Here is a 21547-nt window from a genome sequence, read left to right on the forward strand (position 1 = left end):
ATAACCCCATGATCAGATATAACAATTTTCACTGTCACTGTATCATTGTCATCTCATTGCTCATCGATTTGCTCAAGCGGATGCCAGTAATGTCTCCATTCATCCCTGTCGCATTCAGGGTCAGGGGAACGAGGCCCATTATTGTCACTGTTTTTGGCATATCGAATACACCATGGGTAGTTTGCCAGGCTCTGCTGTGCAAGATTCTGCCAATTTTCACATTTTAAAATATTGATTTTTAAAATATCTATTGATTTTAGTATTGGAGCGTTGTCAAAGGTCCAAATTCTATCAATTTCTATGAATTTTAATCCTAGACTTGTATCAAGAATTGTGTTTTTTGTCTACATTGTTTTAAAATAAATTTAAAAAATTAAAACAAAAAGCAAAATACTACTGGGGCCGGAGCAATAAGCATAGTGGAGAGGGCGTTGGCCTTGCATGCAGCCAATCTGGGTTTGATCCCTAGAATCATATATGACCCCCTGAGCTCTGCCAGGAGTCATTCCTGAGCATTGCTGGGTGTGAGCCAAAAAGCAAAAAAACCAAATACAAACAAAATACTGGGAGGGGCCTGAAGACATAGCTCAGAGGCTGATAGTTCCGAAGGCCCATGGCACGAAGGGCTGAGTGCAGGCTTTGCACACAGGAGTTTCTCAGCAGTAGGCAGTCCCTGAGCACAGAGGTGGGAGTAGCCCCTGAGCACTGCTGGGGGTGATACTTATTTTTACACATGAAATAGTAAATCCAATTAAAAATAAAAGACTGGGCTGAAGAGATAGAACAGTGGGCAGAGCCCTTGCCTTGCACGCAGCCAACGCGTGCTCAATCCCCAACACCCCGTATGCTCCCCCCTACCTTACCAGGAGCCATCTCTGAGTGCAGCGCCAGGAGGAAGCCCTGAGCAGCGCCAGGTATGACCCAGAAAGCCAAAATTAATTAACAAATTAGATTTAAAACTACCAAAAGAGTGATATGGGTGAAATAAAGGTCTCAAGATGGAACTGAGAAAGATTTGGGGGGCTTAGATGACCAATCGCTGATTAAGAGGGGGGGAGGGTGCTGAGGATTTTATGGCGGGAGGGGTTGGGCTGGATCATCCAGGGCACCCACCGGTCCCTTGAAGCCGCTGAGCAAGCTCCTGGGTGAACAAGATGAGCAGCAGTTTGGTGCAGCAGTAGTTCTGGTTGAAGCCCAAAGGCTTTCCGATGCCCATCAGGTGGTCCTCATCAATGTAGCCATTCACGTGTGTAAAGGAAGACAGGTTAACCACCCGCGAGGTGCCTGCCTGCTGCAAAACCCCTGCAGAAGAGGACCATGCCTTCAAGTCACAGCCTTCAGTGACCCCAGACCCCTTCCCAGCCAGGGCTCTCAGAAGACATGCCATGGCCCCTGGCCCAGGCACCAGGGGACCTTGGTGTTGTTTTGTTTTGGCTGTTTTAAATTTGTGTGTGCTTGTGTTTTATTTGTTTGTGGATTTGTTTGTTTGGCCACAGCCAGCAATACTCAGGGGTTACTCCTGGCTCTGCACTCAGGAATTACTCCGGGTGGTGCTAAGGGGCCATATGGGATGCCAAGGATTGAACCCATGGCAGTTGCATGCCAGGCAAGTATCTTATCCCCTGTACTATCTCTCCAGACCCTGTAGCACTATAGCACTGTCATCCCGTTGTTCATCAATTTGCTTGAACAGGCACCAGTGACGTCTCCATTGTGAGACTTGTTACTGTTTTTGGCATATTGAATACGTCATGGGTAGCTTGCCAGGCTCTGCCGCACAGGCCGAATATTCTCGGTAGCTTGCCAGGCTCTCCGAGAGGGATGAAGGAACCGAACTTGGGTCGGCCGCATGCAAGGCAAATGCCCTATCCACTGTGCTATCGCTCAGTTCTTGAGGTATTAGCAATTTTCACAAATTTCCAGACCCTAATTTTTTTTTCTCTATTGAGGTTCTATGGCTTACAATATTTTTTTTCTTTTTTTTGGGTCACACCCAGCAATGCACAGGGGTCACTCCTGGCTCATGCACTCAGGAATCACCCCTGGCGGTGCTCAAGGGACCATATGGGATGCTGGAATTTGAACCTGGGTTTGTCGCGTGCAAGGCAAACGCCCTAGCCGCTATGCTATCACTCCAGCCTCCTCGGCTTACAATATTCTTTTTTTTTTTTCTTTTTGGGTCACACCTGGCGATGCACAGGAGTTACTCCTGACTCTGCACTCAGGAATCACTCCTGGCGGTGCTCAGGGGACCATATGGGATGCTGGGAATCGAACCCGGGTCAGCCGAGTGCAAGGCAAACGCCCTACCTGCTGTGCTATTGCTCTAGCCCCGGCTTACAATATTCTTTTTTTTTTTTGCTTTTTGGGTCACACCCAGCGATGCTCAGGGGTTACTCCTGGCTTTGCACTCAGGAATTACTCCTGGCGGTGCTTGGGGGACCATATGGGATGCCAGGAATCGAACCCGGGTCGGCCGCGTGCAAGGCAAACGCCCTACCCGCTGTGCTATCGCTCTGGCCCCCCGGCTTACAATATTCTTAATAATTTCCCATGTTCATAATTCCTCCCCCAAGGAGAAATTACTTACCCATCTCTCAAACTTTCGTTAAATTGCTGAACTATGGTGAGCACTAAGCTAGGAGTCAGGGATATTGGGTGTTAGGTTTAAGGGGCAAGAAATGAGTCCAGAGATACATGGGAAAGTATCTTTATTCTTTTTTTTTTTTTTTTTTTTTTTTTGCTTTTTGGATCACAACCGGTGATGCACAGCGGTCACTCCTGGCTCTGCACTCAGGAATTACCCCTGGCGGTGCTCAGGAGACCATATGGGATGCTGGGAATTAAACCTGGGTTGGTCCCATGTAAGGCAAATGCCCTACCCGCTATGCTATCACTCCAGCCCCAATTCTTGAGGAACAATAAACAAGTCAAACTCTCTTTGGTGTTTAGTTTGCTTATGTTTTGGGGGCCCCATTCAGTAGCTCTCAAGTTTACTCCTGACTCTGTATTCAGGGCTCAATCCTACAGTGCTCAGAAAACTGTATGTGGGGCTGGGGAAGAAGCAGGAATTGGCTGTGCCAAGGCAAACACCTTAACCATCTAAACCCCTATACTATCTCGTTGACCCCTCGTTATACTTTTTCTTAAAAAATAACTTCCATGAGAAGTAGTGCCTTGCATGTGCCCAATCCTGGGTCAGCCCCAGGCACTACCTGGTCTCCCGAGCACCAGCAGGACTGAGCCCTGAGCACAGAGACAGGAGTGGGCCCCAAAACAAAACAATAAGAAAATCAAAACTGAAAAGTTGATAAGGTTATAGCTACCCAGAATAGTTGGAAAAAATTATTCTTCATCAGGCCATAGGCTACAAACTTGCCAACACTGTGACAAAAAGGGGTTGGGTCTCTAACTGGAGATCAAGCTTCAGAGTAGTCAGTTGTTTGTTCAGAAATGTAAACAAAGGGACTGGAGTAATAGCACAGCAAGTAGGGCATTTGCCTTGCACACCGCCGACCTGTGTTCGATTCCCAGCATCCTATATGGTCCCCCAAGCACCGCCAGGAGTAATTCCTGAGTGCAGAGCCAGGAGTAACCCTGTGCATTGCCAGGTGTGATCCAAAAAAAGAAAAAAATATATGAACAAAGGGCGAAGGGGGACTGTAAATGGGGTGAGAGGAGGGGAAAGAGGCAGAGACGTTGGGGCAGGACCCACAGCACAGGGAATATCTCTGTTGAGTCCTGGTAGATTAACTAACATGAGCCAGGCTAAGCCAGTGGAAATGGGTATTAAAAGAAACCACATGTGCAAAAGCATAGTTAGAGAGGAAAAGAACTGCAAGCAAGGGGTCAAGAGCTACATATTGCCTGGCTGGAAAAGAGTTAGGAGAGGGGAAGGGTCGGGGATGAGGTATGCATGGGATCTTTGAAGTGGAGGGAAGGGGCTTCGAGTTCACCCAAGAGTGGCATAGTACCTTTAAAGGTTTCTCGTAAAACAGTCTTATGGTGCACGGTGAGTTCTAGCAGCTATAGAAGGAAGAGCAGATAGTGAAGGGGAGTCAGGAGGAAAGACAGGTTAGGGGACTGCTACAAAACAGAACTCCTGAGCGACAGGACAGTGGGGAGGACACTTACTTGCCTTGCACATGGCCAACCCAGTTTGGATCCCTGGCATCCCATTTGATACTCTGGGCCTGCCAGGAGTGACCCCTGGGCACTTCTGGGTGTGGCCCCAAAACAAACAAGCAACAACAACAAACCCACAAAGCAGGGCCACAGGTAGAATGCTGCATTGTTACAATAGGGAGGCAGAGAAGAAAATATTCCTACTTGCAAACTTAGAATTTTGTCTTGCTCTTTGCTCATTTTGTAACTGGGGCTCATTTAATCAGTTACTAGAAGTCATTTAGAAACCACCCAGAAGGAAAATGGGTAACTAATTTTCAAAGAGCAAAGTTTGATTTTTTTAATTTCTTATCAAACTTTGCCCTGTTGAACTCTTTTAGGTTTGTACTTTGGATGTTTGATAGCAAAGGGAAGATTTATTTTATAACCAATTTCTTCCCCCTGGGGTTGGAGTGATAGTCCAGTAGATAGGGTGTTGCCTTTTATGCTTCTAACCAGATTCCATCCTCAGCATCCCATATGGTCCCCCAAACACCACTAGGAGTGATCCCTGAGTGCAGAGCCAGGAATAACCCCTGAGCATTGCTAGAAAAGAGTTAGGAGTGGGGACGGGTCGGGGGTGATGATTTGGTGAACCAAATCTTCAAATTTAAAAAGATATAAAGGGCTGAGGAGTGCCTTGGGCTGAGCACCTGATTTGCATTCAGGAAGCCCAGGTCCAGTCCACAGTACTGGGGACAACCAGCCAGCCTTACCTAGGAGGAGATTCGTGAGCAGAAAGGGTCCAATATAGTTTGTGGCAAAGGTGACATCAAAACCCTCTGGGGTAAGAATCATGGGTAATCCTGGAAGGAGATGAGAATGAAGGTAGGAGGTGATGGAAGGACTTTCTTTTGGGAGACAAGGTTTAGGGGGCGGGGGGTAGATATACTAGGGTTCCCTTGAAATGCCACAGGATCATGTTTGTGCAAAAAATGGTGACAATGAAGTTGGAGATTCTAGCTTTTTTTTTTTTTTTTTTTGCTTTTTGGGTCACACCCAGCGATGCTCAGGGGTTACTCCTGGCTTTGCACTCAGGAACTACTCCTGGCGGTGCTTGGGGGACCATATGGGATGCCGGGGATCGAACCCAGGTCGGCCGCGTGCAAGGCAAACGCCCTACCCGCTGTGCTATCGCTCCGGCCCCTCTAGCTTCAGGCGAGCTTTTGTAGCTGTGTTTGTGGTTTTGTGGCAGGGAGGTCCACCCTGTGGTGCCCAGGAGCACCCCTGGTTGTACTTAGGGAACTGGGGTGGGCAGCAAGCTAGGAAACGCTTTATCCATGATCATATCTCTGCAGCACAATTGGCATCGTTGACCAATGAGTGGGAGCAGGAGGACAGCGTCAGTTGGGGAAAGGTAGGTCTGAGAACAGCCTCGGGGGAAGCCCTGATTGAGAGCGTGTTTGGAGGCGGGCGAGCGGAGTCCTACCACAGACAGCAGCATTGTTCACCAGCAGGTGTATCTCAGGATGCTCCCGCTGAAGCCAGCTGGCAAAGCTCCTGACAGAGGCCATGGAACTCATATCCACGTCGCCAAGCAGGAGGCGACCCTTCCCCTTGGTGGCCGCTTGGATTTCCATCAGAGCCCGCTGTCCATTCTCAGGGTTTCGGCAGGCGAGGATCACACAGGCCCCTCGGAGGGCCAGCTCCTGGGCCACAGCCTTCCCGATGCCTGTGGGGGGACAGGGCATGCGGATCTGGGTGGCAGCAAGGGGGCAGCGAGGGGGCAGCAGGACAAGGCGAGCAACAGGCGGGCCGCTGAAAGTCCACCTTCCCCGTGGGGAGCCCTGGGCAGTGAGGGGACGACGAGATGGGAGGACTCACCACTATTGGCCCCGGTCACCACTGCTGTCTTCCCAGTCAGATCTGTGGAGCAGAGATGAAGATCCCAGGGGGCCTTATGCCGGCGCCTCCATCCCAGGCTGATCATGGAAACCAGAATGGTGAGGACGGGGGCAAGGCCCCAGATCAGAGCGTTCCTCCGGGAGCACATTGGAGAGACTGCTGGGAAGAAGGAATTTCCCCCTGTTCCGTCCTTTCCCTTGGCCAAAGTTACAGATTGAAAACTGCAGAAAGGTTAACCACAGGCAACTTTAAGTTTGCCTTGTTCTCAGAGTTGTTCTATCATTCTGCTTTATTGACTTTTTCTCTTGGATTGCATCATCCCAGTTGCTGACCAGAGGTGAAATCAGTAGAAATAGGACTACTGTAAGGCAGTTGGGAGCATGTGGGAGGGCCTGGGGTGGATTCCTCACCCTATCATTAAAAAGACAGAACCTGGGCAAGGGTGATAGTACAGTGGCTAGGGCCCTTGCCTTGCACATGGCCCATCTGGGTTCAATGCCTGCCATTGAGCACCTCCAGGAATAATACCTGAGCGCAGAGCCAGGAATAACCTGAGCAGTGGTGGGTGTGGTCCAAAAGATAAAAATAATAAAGAGACACGACTTGGGCAGAAGCGATAGTATAGCGGGTAGGGTGCTTGCCTTGAATGCAGCTGAACTAGGTTTGATCACCAGTATCCATATGTTCCTCCAAGCACTGCCTGAGTGCAGGGCCAGGAGTAAGCCCTGAGCATGTACAGACAAACAAAAAAAACAATGGTTTTAAATAAGCATTTTCAAGGCAGACAGTTCAAAGGTGGTTTGAATTCAAACCTGGCTTTCACGAGGCTCAGGTCCAACTCCACACTAAACCCAAGTCTGCCCACAGCACCAGGGAAATAACTTGTTGAGCACGAAGCTGGCAGGAACCGCCAAGCACCACTGGTTGTGGCCCAAAAGTCAAAATAAATTTAAAAAAGAGCTTTCTCTTATTCAGCCAATAATTACCACATGCCATCAAGATAAATGCTTCGTTATTGCCTATATTGATTTAAAAACGTGTCTTCCTCTATTGAGACTAACCTTTCTAGATGGTATAAACTGGAACTTATGAGAGGTGAGGGTGGTGGCTAGGAAGTAGCTAATCAAAACTCCGTATTAGGGCCTGTGCCCAGCTGGTAGGGTGCTTGCTTTGCATGCAGTCAACCCAGGTTCTATCCCCGGCATCCCGTATGGTCCCCCAAGACCCACCAGGAGTGGTTCCTGACTGCAGAGACAGGAGTGAACCCTGAGCACTGCCAGGTGGCTCAAAACAAAAAACAAGCATCCCCCCAACCCTCAGTACTAGCTTGCATTTTTTTCAGAACTAAAGCCTCAGCCTTAACTCTAAAGTATAAAGTTCGTCATCTCCTTCATACACCAGGTATAATGTGTCATTTATAACTTATATATGTTGTTAACTGCAAGACATGATACCTCCTGATTTCAGGAAACTCCCTTCTTCTTGCTATAAATAACTTTGCCCAACCTCCCTCGATGTAAATGCCCTTTTACCAGCCCAAAACTCCAAGTGGTCCCGGCCGCCAGAAGTCACGCCCTCAACCCACCCTCGGCGCCATCTTGCCACAATCAACAGAGAAGCAGCAGGCATTCTGGTGAGCAACGTGGCCCAGAAAATGCTCCGGACCCGAATTGGGGCCAACAACACCAGGGAGCCGGAAGAAGGAGGTGCAGCTAGCACACCTTCTCCAGATGGAGCCCTGGCGACACTGAGCAGCAACTAACACGGCTCTGGGATTCGGGACTGGGACACATCCGCGCGACCTTTTCTAAAGCCTGAAAACATACAATCTTTTAATGGAAAACTAATTATCAAATGCTTCCTTAATAGGGTTATCTTGTTTGGGGGTATAACTCCCACAACAATAGTGAGTTTTGTGTTGAAATATGGAACGTAATCAAGGTGAAGAGAAAATGAAGTGAAATTCATCAGTTATACAGTTGGGGTGGGGGGTGGGGCGTATACCGGGGATTTTGGTGGTGGAATATGGGCACTGGTGAAGGGATGGTGTTTGAATACGGTATAACTGAGACATAAACCTGAGAACTCTGTAACTTTCCACATGGTGATAAAATAAAAAATATATATATTTAAAAAAAATGCCCTTTTACCTTATGGTGCCCCTATCGTAACTATATTTTGTCCATGCTGTACTGTATAATCTCCAGGCGGCTCTCCCCATCGCCGCCCAGGTTGGGTGGTCTTGGGCCAGTCCCCCTGCTGGGGGCGGCCCATGCCATGCACTGACGGAAGCGGAAACGAGAACCAAGCCAGTTGGTTTATTCCATTCTCCCCATGGGCCTGTTCCAGTCTCACTAAGCTCCCCATTCCATTCTCACACTGCCCCTCATTCCCGTCTCCTCCTGTCTCTCCCACTCATCTCTCTGCATTCCATCTCACCATCTCACCTCATCTCTCAGCGCACATGCTCCTGAATTCTTCCCCTACATTCTTCTCCCTCTGTCCCCCTTGCTAGACTCTGCGCTCCATCTTGCTGCCCTGCTCTCTCTCTGTCTCTGTCTCTCTCTGTCTCTCTCTGTCTCTGTCTGTCTGTCTCTCTCTCTCCCCCCTCGCTCCAACTCTCCAGTCTCTCTACAACTCCAGCACTGGGGTCAGACCAGTGTGGTAGCAAAATCAACATAAGAAAGCCCTTCCTTTGCTCAGTGCAAAATACCACTGAAGGTGTTTTCCTCCTTTCCTCAGTCCAGTAACTTAATTAACATCTTTTTTTTTTTTTTTTTGCTTTTTGGGTCACACCCAGCGATGCTCAGGGGTTACTCCTGGCTTTGCACTCAGGAATACTCCTGGCGGTGCTTGGGGGACCATATGGGATGCCGGGGATCGAACCCGGGTCAGCCGCATGCAAGGCAAACGCCCTACCCACTGTGCTATCGCTCCGGCCCCTTAATTAACATCTTAATTCTATTCTTAATATTAGTTATTTTGTATGGACACAATAAGAGATACATTGAGCTTGTAGGGTGGCTCCCCTGGGAACATCTCGCCACAGACTCAGACTACAGTGCTCAGGCTAGATTAATCTTTCCTAACCCTAGCAGGGTTTGAATCTAGTTATTACTTTTTAACTAGATCATGACAGCATTAATCTTTCCTAACCCTAGGAGGGTTTGAATCTAGTTATTACTTTTTAACTAGATCATGACAGCACTGACCATGCTCTTAACTTATAGCTACGTATTATGGCGCTTTGGCCAGGCCCATTTTGATGCCAGGGTAGCACATAGCTCACAACTTGCCCTGGGTCCATCCAGTCCCTCGTTGGGACCCTATTTTTGGGGTGCTAGGAAATAAGGGCAATTGAGGCTTCAATTGAGAGAGCAGATGTCCAGGAGGTAAATAATCATTCAGAGTCAATTAACTCCCAAGTCACGAAAGCATAGCATTAACTGTCTTCTAGTGTTCATACTAAAAGGACATTGCTCTGAATTAACTGTGCAAAGGACTTAAGGAGAAGGGAAAAACAGTATTTACAAGCCAACAGACCACAAAGAAAGAGGTTACAAATAAATACAGAATGGGAGCACTGTGATGGGAGTAACCCAATAAACCTAAGCTCCCTGCGGCAAGGCAGAAAGGACAAACCAATGTTATCTACACTGTACTGGAACCCCAATGGCATTGCTGTTCTTGATGCCATATTGTAATTCCATTGTCCTTGTTGTACTGTCCATTTCATGCTACATGAAACTCTATATAAATGCTCTCAGATCTGGCTGAAAACTTCGGTTTCTGCCCAGCCAGCTGGTATAAATAAAGATCTTTTTGTTTCCCTGACAAGTCCCTGTCTGGACGTGCGTGCTTAAGTGAACTTCCACACCACACGTGAAAGATTTCTCCTTGTTGTTTGTTTGTAGGCCACAGCCAACATTTCAGGGCTTACTCCTGGCTCTGTTTTCAGGCACCTTTCCTGGTAGCCTTGTGGGGACGGGGAGGGAGGGGAGCATACGAGTGCCAACATCAATCCCGGGTCAGTTGCATACAAGACAAATACTCTACCCGCTACACTATTGCTCAGGCCCCAGGAGTTTTTATTTATTTTTTTAAGTCAACACACGAATTTGAGCTGACAGTCTTCCAGGGTAATAAAAGCAAACAATCGATTCTTCCTGTTGGGAATCCTGTGCCTCCGGAAGCAAGTCATCCCCGTGGGACCCTACACTACGGCAGAATCTTTAAATCCTCCCAACTGAAGCAGATCCTGCTAGAACCCTTATGTCTTCTGCTCTGCAAAGAGAGAAGGCACTTCCGGAGCGCTTGGGCTGGGGAGCAACTCTGACCTAAAGTAGGGTGCCCAATGTGGGTTTGGGTGGGTGAGGCGGTTACTCCCCGGAGCCAGTGTTCTCTCCTCCATCCCCATCCCCAGGGAAGCCTGCAGGACAAGAGCTCCACTCTGGTTCCCAAAGTGTCCCCATCACCCTCATTCTACAGTGACAAGACACATCAGGCCAATTTTCTAGGCAACTCGAGTGTTTATTTCTGGTGAGAAAGCCGAAGGAAGGTCCGGTTCTCATTGCCTGAGGCTCAGGGCGTGGAAGGGGCGGGCGGCTTGGTGGGGACCTGCGACACTTTGGGGGCTGAGTTCTTTGTGAGCTGGGCCGTGGTCACCAGGGGCCTGGGGGGCGAGGTCTGGATGGGATACTGCTTCTGGGGAGAGGGGTCCTCACTCTCCCTGCTCTCTAGCTGCGAGCCCCCAGAGGTGAGCAGCTCCTGCGTGGCTGGGTTCCACATGCTCACCCCGGGGGCCAGCGTCATGTCTTCGGGCATTAATATGGGTGTCCAGAGCACCTGACTCGTGGCCGTGAGCGTAGGCGGCTCCGTGTGAAGCCACGTGAGGACATCAGGCGTCCCCTTGTCCACTGGGGGGCCCTTGGTGAGCACGTGAGGGTGGCGGCCTCCCGCCCACATCTGATCCAGCAACTCAGCCGCCCCCTCCCAGCCGGTGGGCCAGTGAGCTTTCGGCCACACTTTGGGGGGCGGGCTCTGGACTATTTCGGGGATCCCCCGGTGGGCGTCCAAAAAGCTAAGCCCGGTGTTGGGGATCTTCGACCCGACGCTGGAACAAGGTATGTGTAGGTTTAAAGGGCTTAACTGGACTCGGGGTCTGCCGCTTGAGGCTCTGAAACGACCACCGGGCGGGAGAGGAGACAAATTTTTCCGGGAGCGGGGGAGGTCCCGGCGTTCGGGCCAGTCCTCGAACTTCTCTCCCAGGGACCATGCGCCAAGGGCTTCCCAAAGGTGCGCGGGGTAGCGGGGGCCCACGACCTCCACCAAGGGGCGCACCCAGGACCTGGGCATCCGCGCGGGCTCCGGGCGCGCCGAGGCCGCCTTCTGTGAGCCTCGGGACCGCGCCGAACTCCGCGGCGACGACAGTGACCGCCAGACCTCGGCCGAGCCTGACCAGGAGCCCCCCTCGGCGCAGGAGCTGGAGCGCGCGCTCTCGGGGGTGCTGGCCACCGACTCCTTCGAGGCCGACACCCAGTCCCCAGCGCCGTCGGCCGAGCCGAGGTCACCGTAGCCATCCTCCAGCGACGGCGCGGAACCCGGGGACTCCGGCTTCTCGGACGGATGCGGGGAGTAGCTGCTTTCCTCGAACGGGTCCAGGAAAGGGTGGAGGCTCTCGTTGTACGTCACCTCCAGCGACAACGGGACGTCCGGGTTCAGAGAGGCAGAGTAGGGCGAGTCCAGCACAGAAGCTTCGGGCCCGGCCTCCTGCGCGGACTCCGGGGTGCGCGGGAGCCCCGGGGAGACTCCGGGCCGGGGGGGATGCGCGCAAGTCTTGGGGTGATCCTGGGAGCCTCCGGACGCCCACGCTTTTCCGACGGGGGTCTTTTTACCCCGGTCCTGGGGAAAGGCGCCGTGGTGGACACACCGACAGCGCGAGGGAGCGGTGACGCTGGCAAGAAACCAAGGGCGGGCGTGGGGGGACCCCAGGAGCCCGGGGTGGGGGGAGTGGGGAGGCCCGAACTTACTTCGCCCTGGGTCTCCTCGGGTCTCCCCGCGGCGGGCGCGTGCAACACGGGCACCGATCCCTGCGCCCACGAGTCCATCGCGCACGCCGAGGGCTCCTCGTCCTCGCCCCACGTCGGGTCGTCGGCCACGGCGGACTCGCCCTCGTCCCGGGCCAGGAAGCGCCACTCCGTGATCTGCAGCATGGCCTCCCGGGCCTGGCTGATGGTGAAGGGGATGCACTGCAGGGCCCGTGGCGGCCGTGAGGCGGGGGCCGCTGCCCGGAGCCGCGCGCGGAGCTGCGGGGGTCCCACGCACCTGCTGGCTCAGGTAGACCTTGAAGGCCGCGTCCAGGACTCGCGCCAGCAGCTCGGCCATGATGTCCCCCACCACTTCCTCGCCCTCCTCCACAGCCAGCATCGCCATCCACTCGGCCTCGGTCAGCCGCCCGGGCACGATCTCCACCTGCGGCACCGTCACCGTGGGCGGACGCGTCTTCTCAGCCTTGGAGCGGGTCAGCCCGCGGTCTCGGGCCTGCCTCTGTGGGGAGAGGAATTGGGCCCTCGGAACCGAGCGGTGAACCCGGCTGGGCTGGCGGCTGCAGGCCAGGACGTCTACCCGGAAGGAGAACGTCTTTGGAAAGGCCCCGGTGCCTAAGTGCCTGCCATGTGACCGATGCTGTTTTGGGCATTTGATCCAATTTTGTTTTCCACCACCCCCTTTGGCCCACTGACATAAGTGAATCATCACATGTTTGGAATGGCACAGTAGAAGTCCCGGTTATTTCATAGCGCTGAGGCCCATGTCGCTCACTCTTTATTTCAGTTCCAAGTTATTGAGAGCTCAGAGAACTGGAGAAAATCAACCAATCAAGGGTGCTGGCATTACTGCTTAGAGCAATCTCCATTCCCCCAAATCAACTGCGTGTGTATATATGTCTGTATATATAATGTGTGTATATATATATGTACTGTATATATAAAGTATAGGTACATACCTGTAAATTTTAAAAAATAGGGGGCCTGGGGCTGGAGAAATAGCACAGTGGGTAGGGTATTTGCCTTGCACGCAGCCGACCCGGGCTCGATTCCCAGCATCCCATAAAGTCCCCTGAGCACCGCCAGGAGTAATTCCTGAGTGCAGAGCCAGGAGTAACCCCTGTGCATCCCCGGGTGTACCCAAAAAAGAAAAAAAAACAGGGGGCCTGAGGGGGCTGGAGTGATAGCACAGCAGGTAGGGCGTTTGCCTTGCATGCGGCCGACCCGGGTTCGATTCCCAGCATCCCGTATGGTCCCCTGAGCAGCACCAGGGGTAATTCCTGAGTGCAGAGCCAGGAGTAACCCCTGTGCATTGCCAGGTGTGACCTAAAAAGAAAAAAAAATTTTTCTTAAAAAAAAAAAATAGGGGGCCTGAGAAAGGGTGCTTGCATCAGAAAGAGTGCTTGCCTTGCACACAGCCAAACCAAGTTCCATCCCTGGCACCACATATGGTCCCCAGAGACCCATCGGTATCATCTTAGTGGAAAGCCAGGAATCAGCCCTGAGCACAGGCTGATGCAGAACAAAAACCAAAATAAAATAAGATAAACAAATATAAGTCAAAAGATTACAAAATCGGATCAAGGTGAAGAGAAAATGAAGTGAAATTCATCAGTTATACAGTTGGGGTGGGGGGCGGGGGTATACCGGGGATTTTGGTGGTGGAATATGGGCACTGGTGAAGGGATGGTGTTTGAATACGGTATAACTGAGACATAAACCTGAGAACTCTGTAACTTTCCACATAGTGATAAAATTAAAAAATTAAAAAATTTTTTAAAAAAAGATTACAAAATCGGTAAAGCTGTCATGTAATTTCTGGATGAGAAAGAATTGCCTAGGCATAAAAATAATGTAAGAAATAATAAAGGCGGTCCAGGAAGATAGCTCCAGGAACTGTCAGGAGAGCACATACTTGACTGGCAGGAGACCTGGATTTAGTCCCAGACACTGCCTGACTCCTTAGGACTATCAGGAAAAGCCCCCAAACACTATCAAGAGGGGCTGATAAAATAATTAAGTATATTAGTCACAAGCACCGATTTAATTCTCTCCTTTTTTCCTGTTACATAGCATTCTATTTTTATTCCCATTTTACAGAATTTGTCCAAGGTCACACACTAGAGATAGAAGAGTTTTAAAGTTATATGCAATTTGGGGGAGGGAGGTTTTTCTATTTTTCTTTGGGGGGGGAGTGGAGTGTTTGGCCACACCTAGCAGTGCTCAGGGACCATGCAGTGCCTGGGAGAGAACCAGGGCCAGCAGAATGCAAGGCAAGTGCCTTCATCCTATACCATCTCCATGGCTCTCATATGACTCCAGAGCTTGACCTTCTCCTGCACTCCAGACAAATATAACTGTGACAAATATAAAGAAGGATGCGCAGAGAAGCAAACAGTGGTTTGGTGGCTGAGAGGCCTGCCAGCACAAGGCCACGTGTTCAATCCCAGCTCTGCCCTTGAGCAGAAAGCCCAGATCTTGCTGTATGGCTGTAGAGCAAGCTGGATGTGAACTAACACCACAACCACAGTGTGTTACCCCAGTGAACACTGCAAGCACTGTGGCCAGAAATGTACCCTGACCACCCCCAAAACCCACACACGCACCCCAGCTAGTGCACTGTGAGCACCACAGTGACCTACAGAACAAGCTGTGTAATCAGAATGTGCTGTGACAAAAAAAAATAGCACAGCGGGTAGAGCGTTTGCCTTGCATGCGGCTGACCCAGGTTCAATTCCCAGCATCCCATATGGTCCCCTGAGCACCGCCAGAAGTAATTCCTGAGTGCAGAGCCAGGAGTAACCCCTGTGCATCGCCAGGTATGACCCAAAAAGCAAAAAAAAAAAAAGAAAGAAAGAAAGAATGTGCTGTGAGACCACAGGTGAGTGAGGGCAGCCCCCCAGAACCCACATATGCACTCAAACATCGTGAGTGACATGCTGCCCCCCCCATCACCACCCCCCACCCCCCACCTCTGTCACCACAGAATAACAGAGGGGGAAGGGAGAAAAGGGATGAAGAGCCCCAAATAAAGAAGGTAGAGAGTTTGCCTTACATGCAGCCCACCAAGGCTTGATCCCCAGCACCCCATATGGTCCTTCCAGCCTCCCAGAAGTGATCCCTGAGTGCAGAGCCAGGAGTAAGCCTTGAGCACTACAGGGTGTGGCCCAAAAAAACAAAAACGAAGAAAGTAAACAAATTGAAAACTCATACAAAAAAATCATAATACTCCAGGGCAATGAGCAAAAGGACTTATGAAATAATATTTCATAAGGATAGGATTATAAATGACTAATAACATTGGAAAAGCTGTCCAGCTTTTAAAACAATCAATTATGAAAAGACACAAAGGCATTTTCTAGAAGAAATTCATTCTTTTAACACTCCCAATGGCATCAGTTATAATAGAATATTGAAAACATATGTCTAACAAAAAAGAGCTGATGGCGAAGTCTGTAGAATATACATGGAAGGTGCAATGCAATGATTTGAGGTAATATTTAGGAAGATTTTGCAATAGTTAGGAAAATATTAATAACACCATGTTTTGTTTTTGCTTTTTGGGTTACACCCAGCAATGCACAGGGGTCACTCCTGGGTCTGTACTCAGGAGTTACTTCTGGTGGTGCTGGGGGGACCATATGGGCTGCTGGGAATTGAACCCAGGTCAGCGGCGTGCAAGGCAAATGCCCTATCCATGGTGCTATGGCTCCAGCCCCAACACCATATTTTTAAGTAAAAGAAATGGGATACAAAATTAATTGCCAAGTGTGAGCTCAGATCTGTAAGCCAGTTTGTATGGGGAAAACAAAATTGAAACAGCTGGTATGTTTCTTTTTTATACACTAGACAAGCACATAGGTGATTTTTATAAATTCACTAATGTTTTGTATCCTCTTATAATAAAAAGTAACACTTTAAGCAGTTACACTGTATACCTAAACATTAATACATTGTAAATCAAGATAGCTCAAGTTTTTTAGGAAAAATTCCACCTTAAAAAGGTTTTTAAGGGGCTGGAGCGATAGCACAGCCGGTAGGGCCTTGCACGCGGCCGACCCAGGTTCTATTCCCAGCATCCCATATGGTCCCCCTGAGCACCTCCAGGAGTAATTCCTGAGTACAAAGCCAGGAGTAACCCCTGAGCATCACTGGGTGTGACGCAAAAAAAAAAAAATTTAAGTGGCCAGAGAAATAGCACAGCAAGGAGGGTGCTTGCCTTGCATGCAGCTGACCCTGTTCTGTGCCTAGCATTCCATATGGTCTCCTAAGCAACACCAGGAGTGATTCCTCAGTGCAGGGACAGGAGTAACTCCTAAGTATCACCAAAAAAAATGCATTAATTAATTAATTTTTTAATCCTTTTTTTTTAAATTTTAGAGAGACTGGAATTTACTAAAAGATTTCTTTCTTTCTTTCCTTTTGGGTCACACCCAGTGATATTGAGGAGTTACTCCTGGCTCTATACTCAGGAATTACTTTTGGTGGTGCTTAGGGGAGCATATGGGCTGCCAGAGATAGAATTCAGGGTGTCTGAGTGCAAAGCAAACGCCCTACCACTGTCCTATCACTCTGGCCCCATTAACAGATTTCTAGGAGCACCTCACTCCCCCATGTTTCCCCAGAAACCTTTTGCTTCCAATTTTTACCTACAAAACATTATCTTCCCAGATTTATTGTCTCCTTACCACCAATCTGATTACTTTATACCTACGGTTCCACAAATATCCACAAAATTAAATCTCCCCCAAATGGTGTTTCTAAACCTCTCAAGAATCCCAAATCCTTTAAATCTCATTTCCCTCTCTCTGCTACTGAGATCAGCCCTGGTGGCAAGTCCAGGGAATGGTCCAGGGCCCAAGCCAGCTAGGCCCAGGGAGGTTGGGAGGGGAGAGTCAGTATTTTTAGATTCCCCCTGTGACAAGCAAGAGACTTGGACAGGACCCAAGAGAAGGACCGAGATATTGTTGTGCACAGGCTCTTCACGTGAGGTGCTCAGGGCTTTTGTCTGGTGGGGCTCCAGGGACCACACGGATGCTCATGATGGAACCCGGGTCAGCCACGGTGCAAGGCAAAGGCCCTACCCACCGTCCTATCATTCCGCCCTTTAAATGTCTTGGCTCTTTACAGTAGCCGGGAATCAAACGCAGGGTCTCCCTCACACATTGCAAGGCACGTGCACTACCACTGAAACACGTCCCGGCCCTAAATATCTTGGGCGTTTAAACTATTTTTACTTTCAGGAGCAGCCTTAGCATTGCTTGCTCTGTTGCTTCTTCCTTCCAAAATTCTCCAAAAACTAAAAAATAAATAAATCGCTGATCCTAGCAGTACAGCTCCTAAAGCCTGACCAATCCTGTTTACTCACTGACCCGCTCAAACGGATCCCTTAAAGAGAATAACTACATGCACTATGTCCAGAGTGATTTCTTTCTTTCTTTTTTCTTTTGGGTCACACCTAGCGATGGACAGGGGTTACTCCTGGCTCTGCACTCTGGAATCACCTCAGGCGGTGCTCAGGGCACCATATGGGATGCTGGGAATCGAACCCGGGTCGGCCGCGTGCAAGGCAAATGCCCTACCCGCTGTGCTATTGCTCCAGTCCCCAGAGTGATTTCTTCTTTTTGCACTCTGCACTGCTCATCCGACCCTTTGCCTCAAGCTCAAGAGTGACAGAGTGTGAGCTTGGTGCGAGGGTAGGTGTTCTTCCCGAGTCACCCGGAGGCGTCCTCGGTCGTCTTGAACGCCCGCGACAGGCCGAGACAGCCCATCAGATAAGCTGAAGCTCACCGAGCCTTCGTGCGCCATGGCCCGCAGCTGGCTCCAGCCTCAGGATGGTAGCTGGGTCCGGGAGCGGCGGCCGCTCCCGCAGCCTCCCCGTCGCCTCGGCAACCGCGTCCCGTGCGCCCGGCGGTTGGTACCGCCCCCGTTGCCCGGCAACCGCGCCGCACGTTCAGGCTGCCCGCCCCGCCCAGCGGCCGTGCGTACGTGCGTCGTCTCTATGGTGGCGGCGGATTCGGAGGGACCCAAGGATCCCCGAGCCAGGCAAGCGGACCTTGACCAGTTGGTGTCCCTCCTGACCCGGATCGGGGGGCTGGGGGTAGCTGAGCCAGGGGAGGAAGGGCCTGGGAATCTCCCTGCCTCATCCCACCTTGGCTCCGGTGCCTGGGGCCACCTGGACATCACCATTCCCGCCCTGGGATCCTTACCCGCTCCGGCTCCCCCGCAATCGCCCGGTGACTCAGCCCTGGGCTTTCCTCCCCCTAACATGTAACCCTCGCCCATCCTGACCCAGCCCCGGGGCCTTACCCCCACCCGCGCGCCCCCAGCCCTTTGCAGGATCCCCCGCGGCCCCGAGATTCGGGCGTCTCTGCCCGAGGATGTTCCGCCGAGAGCGCTCCATCCCGCTTCGCGGCTCGGCCGCCGCCCTGTGCAACAACCTCAGTGTGCTGCTGCAGCAGCCCGGCCGCAACCTCACGCATTTCGGGGTGGTCCATGGACCCAGCGCCCAGCTTCTCAGCGTCGTCAGCGACGGTGTGCCCTTGGCCCAGCGCCAGCTGCATGCTAAAGAGAGAGCTGGAGTGAGCCCCCCACTGATTACCCAGGTGAGATGTGACCCAGATGTCACCCAGGTGCCTCCGAACCAGTTCTGCCCTTCCTCTGCATCCTCTGCGTGCTGGCTGCCGCTGGACCCTAGAGCCGGGCTCTGACCGCCTCTCCCTACCCCTACCGGCCTCCCTCTAGGTCCGCTGGTGTGTCCTCCCCTTCCGAGTACTGCTGGTTCTCACCTCGCACAGAGGAATACAGGTGAATGTGGGCCTTCCCACCCTCCTCCTTCTTAACCCCTCCCTCTGCCCCCAAGCACCTCCCAGCTCTTCACGTGCTCGGCCCACCTGTCCATTTCTTGTCTTCACCAGTTTTCCGGTTCCCAGATGCTGTCTCCCATACCTGCCACTTTCCTAGCTGCCTGGCTCCTGGCTCCCTCACTTCAGTCCTCCCAGCCTCAGCGTCTTCCTCTGCCAAATGATGCTAAAAGTTGGCCCAGAGAGCTTGTGTAGGGAGACATCTGCCCTTATGCAGTCAACTATGGTTTGTTCCCTGGCACTGCATATGCTCCCCACCCTCTACCCCCAGCTAGCCAGGAGTAACCCCTGGAGCACATAGCCAGAAATACGCCCTCAACACAACACAACACACACACACACACACACACACACACACACAGAGTTGTTCTGAAGATGAGACGAGCCACGGCTAGCCCCTAGCCCAGCTGAGGTCAGGGCGGTTGTGACCTTGTCCTCTTTCACCAGATGTACGAGTCTGATGGCTCGGTCATGGTCTTTTGGCACGCACTGCACCCAGAAGACAGCACGTCAGGTAGCCTGTGGGAGTTTGCTGGGGTGATGGGGGGGCGCTGTTTCCCACCCGCATGCTCCTGTCTCAGTTTCCCCCTTTGCTATGCAGGGCAAGCTGTGTTTGCCCGAGGAGCTGCTGCCACCAGTCACTTCATCTGCGTGGGTGAGGGAACCAAGGGCAGGCCCTGAGGTGGGCGGAGGCTGGGGAGTAGGACTGTAGGCTTTTGGCCCGGAGGATGCTGAAAGCCAGAGGGGAGGACAGCAGAGAAGGTGGTGGGCTCCGAGACTCCCAAGAGCTGCGGGCAGGGCAGGGGTGGGGGGGCAAAACGGGACAGGCGGAGGGTGCGCATAGAGGTGCAGGATGCTTGGAGAGGGATGGCTGAGTCTGCCACTGAGGTGTATGGGACGGAGGGAGAACGGGACATGGAGGCTAGAAGGGTCAGGGTACCACCCAGGACCTGTTTCTCCAGGAACGTGGTCGGGCCGGGTACTGGTGTTTGACATCCCAGCCAAGGGTCCCAACATTGTCCTGAGCGAAGAGCTGGACGGACACCAGACCCCAGTCACGGACATTGCCACAGAGCCTGCCGAAGGACAGGTGACTGCCCCCCCCACACACACACACCTGTTCCCTCACCCCAGGGGAGGCCTTGGCTCCACCTCTCAGCAGCTAGATGACTTTGGGGCAGACCGCTCCCATTCCTGGGCCGTGTGCAGTGACGGCAACAGAGATGCTTCCCAGCCCGGAAGACAGTGTAGTGCTGGTGTGCCTTAAGGGGTGGGGGCTGACGACTTCTGAGGTGCTGTCCAGCGCCACCTTTGGGCTCGGGCAAGCCAGACCCAATCAGGGCCGCCTCCAGGAAGCCTCTCCCTGCCCTTCCCTCCATCCCACCCCCGCCAATCTCCTGCCCTGGAAGGCAGCCCACTTCCAGCCCGATAGTAGGCCCTGGAGCCTTCAGAGGACAGGGACGGGCTCACTGCAGGGCCCCCGGGAGTCCCCACACTGCGGCCTTGTCTCATTGTCCCTCCCATGAGGCCGATGAGTGCCCCTCCTAACCAGGTGTGTGAGGGGACCAGGGAGGAGAGGACGCTAAGGAAAGCAGGTCAGCTTCCTGGGGCTCCTGTCTAGCTGGTGAGGCCTCCACACCTTGCAGCCCTGCTTCCTGCCCCCTCCTGCCCTCACTCAGCTCCAGCAGGGAGAAGGCGAGGCCTGAGCTTGCCTTCCCCACCCCCACCCCAGGACTGCATGGCGGACATGGTGACGGCAGATGACTCCGGCTCACTCTGTGTCTGGCGCTCAGGACCTGAATTCCAGTTACTGACCCGAATTCCAGGGTTTGGGTAGGTGAGGAGGAAGGGCCTCGCGGCATACCTGCGTGGCTCTCGTGAAGAGAAATCCAGCCCAGGGTCCCCGTTGCAGGGTCCCATGCGCCTCAGTCCAGCTGTGGCAGGGGACCATCGCAGCTGGCTACGGGAATGGGCAGGTGCGTCTGTACGAGTCCAGCACGGGCATGCTGCACGCCCAGATCGACGCCCACGCTCGCGCTATCTGTGCCCTGGACCTGGCTCCCGAAGCGGGCAAGGTCAGTGGCCCTCGCTGCCCGGTGCGCCCTGTCCCCTGCACCCACCGGGGTAGTGCAGGGAGGCCACGGGCCTGCCTCTGCCTCCCGGTTGTGCCCCTGGCACTCCACCACCTCTCACTTCCGCCCGGCCTTTGTTGCAGCTGCTGTCTGCGGCTGAGGACACCTTTGTGCACATCTGGAAGCTGGGCAGGAACCCTGAGAGCAGCTCCATTGAGGTGTGTGTGTGTGTGTGTGTGTATGGGGGGCAGGGAGGAACTGTGTGGGTGCAGCCTGGCGGGGAGGGGGGGGGCAACAGGCCCTGAGCACCCTCTCCTCCGCCAGGTGGAGCACTGCTACGGGGAGTGCGTCCCGGACACCCAGTTGTGTGGGGCCCGGTTCTGTGACCCCTCAGGCAGCTCCTTTGCTGTCACTGGCTATGACGTCACGGAGATCCTGAGATTTCACATCGTGTGAGAGAAAAGCCACCCCTCTTTCTCCCTGTGCTATTTATATAAAGCTCCCCCAAACCCCACCCAGCCTTGGTCTGACCACCCTTGAGCCATTCTGTGTCAGCACA

General features: G+C 52.5%; 4 protein-coding genes across 14 annotated transcripts in view; 2 read left to right on the forward strand and 2 right to left on the reverse strand.

Moving 5' to 3' along the window:
* LOC101558522 (retinol dehydrogenase 13) overlaps positions 1 to 7553 on the reverse strand; it is an 11230-nt gene extending 3677 nt beyond the window's left edge. For 2 of the 3 annotated variants that reach the window (XM_004612051.2, XM_055119776.1), the window contains exons 1-4: positions 5989 to 7553; positions 5594 to 5836; positions 4881 to 4970; positions 1114 to 1302 (exon numbers count right to left, since the gene is read on the reverse strand). In XM_004612051.2, coding sequence (XP_004612108.2) covers positions 1114 to 1302; positions 4881 to 4970; positions 5594 to 5836; positions 5989 to 6157 — 691 coding nt within the window. In that variant the 5' untranslated portion in view covers positions 6158 to 7553. The remainder of the gene's footprint in view (positions 1 to 1113; positions 1303 to 4880; positions 4971 to 5593; positions 5837 to 5988) is intronic. The other variant, XM_055119777.1, reaches the window with a different exon arrangement.
* Positions 1 to 8063, forward strand: part of LOC129399574 (uncharacterized) — a 27918-nt gene extending 19855 nt beyond the window's left edge. The window contains exon 2 of the mRNA XM_055119779.1: positions 7545 to 8063. Within this exon, the coding sequence (XP_054975754.1) occupies positions 7545 to 7771 (227 nt within the window). The 3' untranslated portion in view covers positions 7772 to 8063. The remainder of the gene's footprint in view (positions 1 to 7544) is intronic.
* Positions 8064 to 10483: 2420 nt separating this feature from the next.
* CXH2orf81 (chromosome X C2orf81 homolog) lies at positions 10484 to 19309 on the reverse strand. 8 transcript variants are annotated; one of them, XM_055119763.1, is made up of 5 exons: positions 17844 to 18013; positions 15109 to 15174; positions 12334 to 12555; positions 12039 to 12257; positions 10484 to 11910 (listed from the first exon to the last, which is right to left on the reverse strand). In XM_055119763.1, the coding sequence occupies exons 1-5, from the start codon at positions 17859 to 17861 to the stop codon at positions 10591 to 10593; spliced, it is 1845 nt and encodes a 614-aa protein (XP_054975738.1). In that variant the 5' UTR covers positions 17862 to 18013; the 3' UTR covers positions 10484 to 10590. The 8 variants fall into 8 exon arrangements, with proteins under 8 accessions (XP_054975738.1, XP_054975741.1, XP_054975737.1 ...); XM_055119764.1 differs by having other exon boundaries at positions 10486 to 11910; positions 15109 to 15206; positions 17844 to 17956; XM_055119766.1 differs by lacking the exon at positions 15109 to 15174 and having other exon boundaries at positions 10485 to 11910; positions 17844 to 18010.
* Positions 17994 to 21502, forward strand: WDR54 (WD repeat domain 54). 2 transcript variants are annotated; one of them, XM_055119778.1, is made up of 10 exons: positions 17994 to 18098; positions 18383 to 18658; positions 18798 to 18860; positions 19364 to 19430; positions 19518 to 19571; positions 19879 to 20006; positions 20649 to 20749; positions 20829 to 20991; positions 21132 to 21206; positions 21313 to 21502. In XM_055119778.1, the coding sequence occupies exons 2-10, from the start codon at positions 18434 to 18436 to the stop codon at positions 21442 to 21444; spliced, it is 1008 nt and encodes a 335-aa protein (XP_054975753.1). In that variant the 5' UTR covers positions 17994 to 18098; positions 18383 to 18433; the 3' UTR covers positions 21445 to 21502. The 2 variants fall into 2 exon arrangements, with proteins under 2 accessions (XP_054975753.1, XP_004612110.2); XM_004612053.2 differs by having other exon boundaries at positions 18040 to 18098; positions 18433 to 18658.
* The last annotated feature ends 45 nt before the right edge of the window (positions 21503 to 21547 follow it).

The sequence above is a fragment of the Sorex araneus genome, chromosome X (assembly GCF_027595985.1).
Source record: "Sorex araneus isolate mSorAra2 chromosome X, mSorAra2.pri, whole genome shotgun sequence".
NCBI classification, from domain to species: Eukaryota; Metazoa; Chordata; class Mammalia; order Eulipotyphla; family Soricidae; genus Sorex; species Sorex araneus.

Excerpts from the sequence above, each read along its gene's own strand:
- CXH2orf81 (XM_004612052.2), bottom strand. The coding sequence starts at position 12,762 with ATGATTCACTTATGTCAGTGGGCCAAAGGGGGTGGTGGAAAACAAAAT. Across the intron at positions 12,258-12,333 it reads AGGTCTACCTGAGCCAGCAG|TGCATCCCCTTCACCATCAG; the intron begins GTGCGTGGGACC and ends CGGGCCCTGCAG. Across the intron at positions 11,911-12,038 it reads CCGAGGAGACCCAGGGCGAA|GACCGGGGTAAAAAGACCCC; the intron begins GTAAGTTCGGGC and ends GCCTTTCCCCAG.
- WDR54 (XM_004612053.2), top strand. The coding sequence starts at position 18,055 with ATGGTGGCGGCGGATTCGGAGGGACCCAAGGATCCCCGAGCCAG. Across the intron at positions 19,572-19,878 it reads CAGTCACTTCATCTGCGTGG|GAACGTGGTCGGGCCGGGTA; the intron begins GTGAGGGAACCA and ends CTGTTTCTCCAG. Across the intron at positions 20,992-21,131 it reads TGGCTCCCGAAGCGGGCAAG|CTGCTGTCTGCGGCTGAGGA; the intron begins GTCAGTGGCCCT and ends CCTTTGTTGCAG.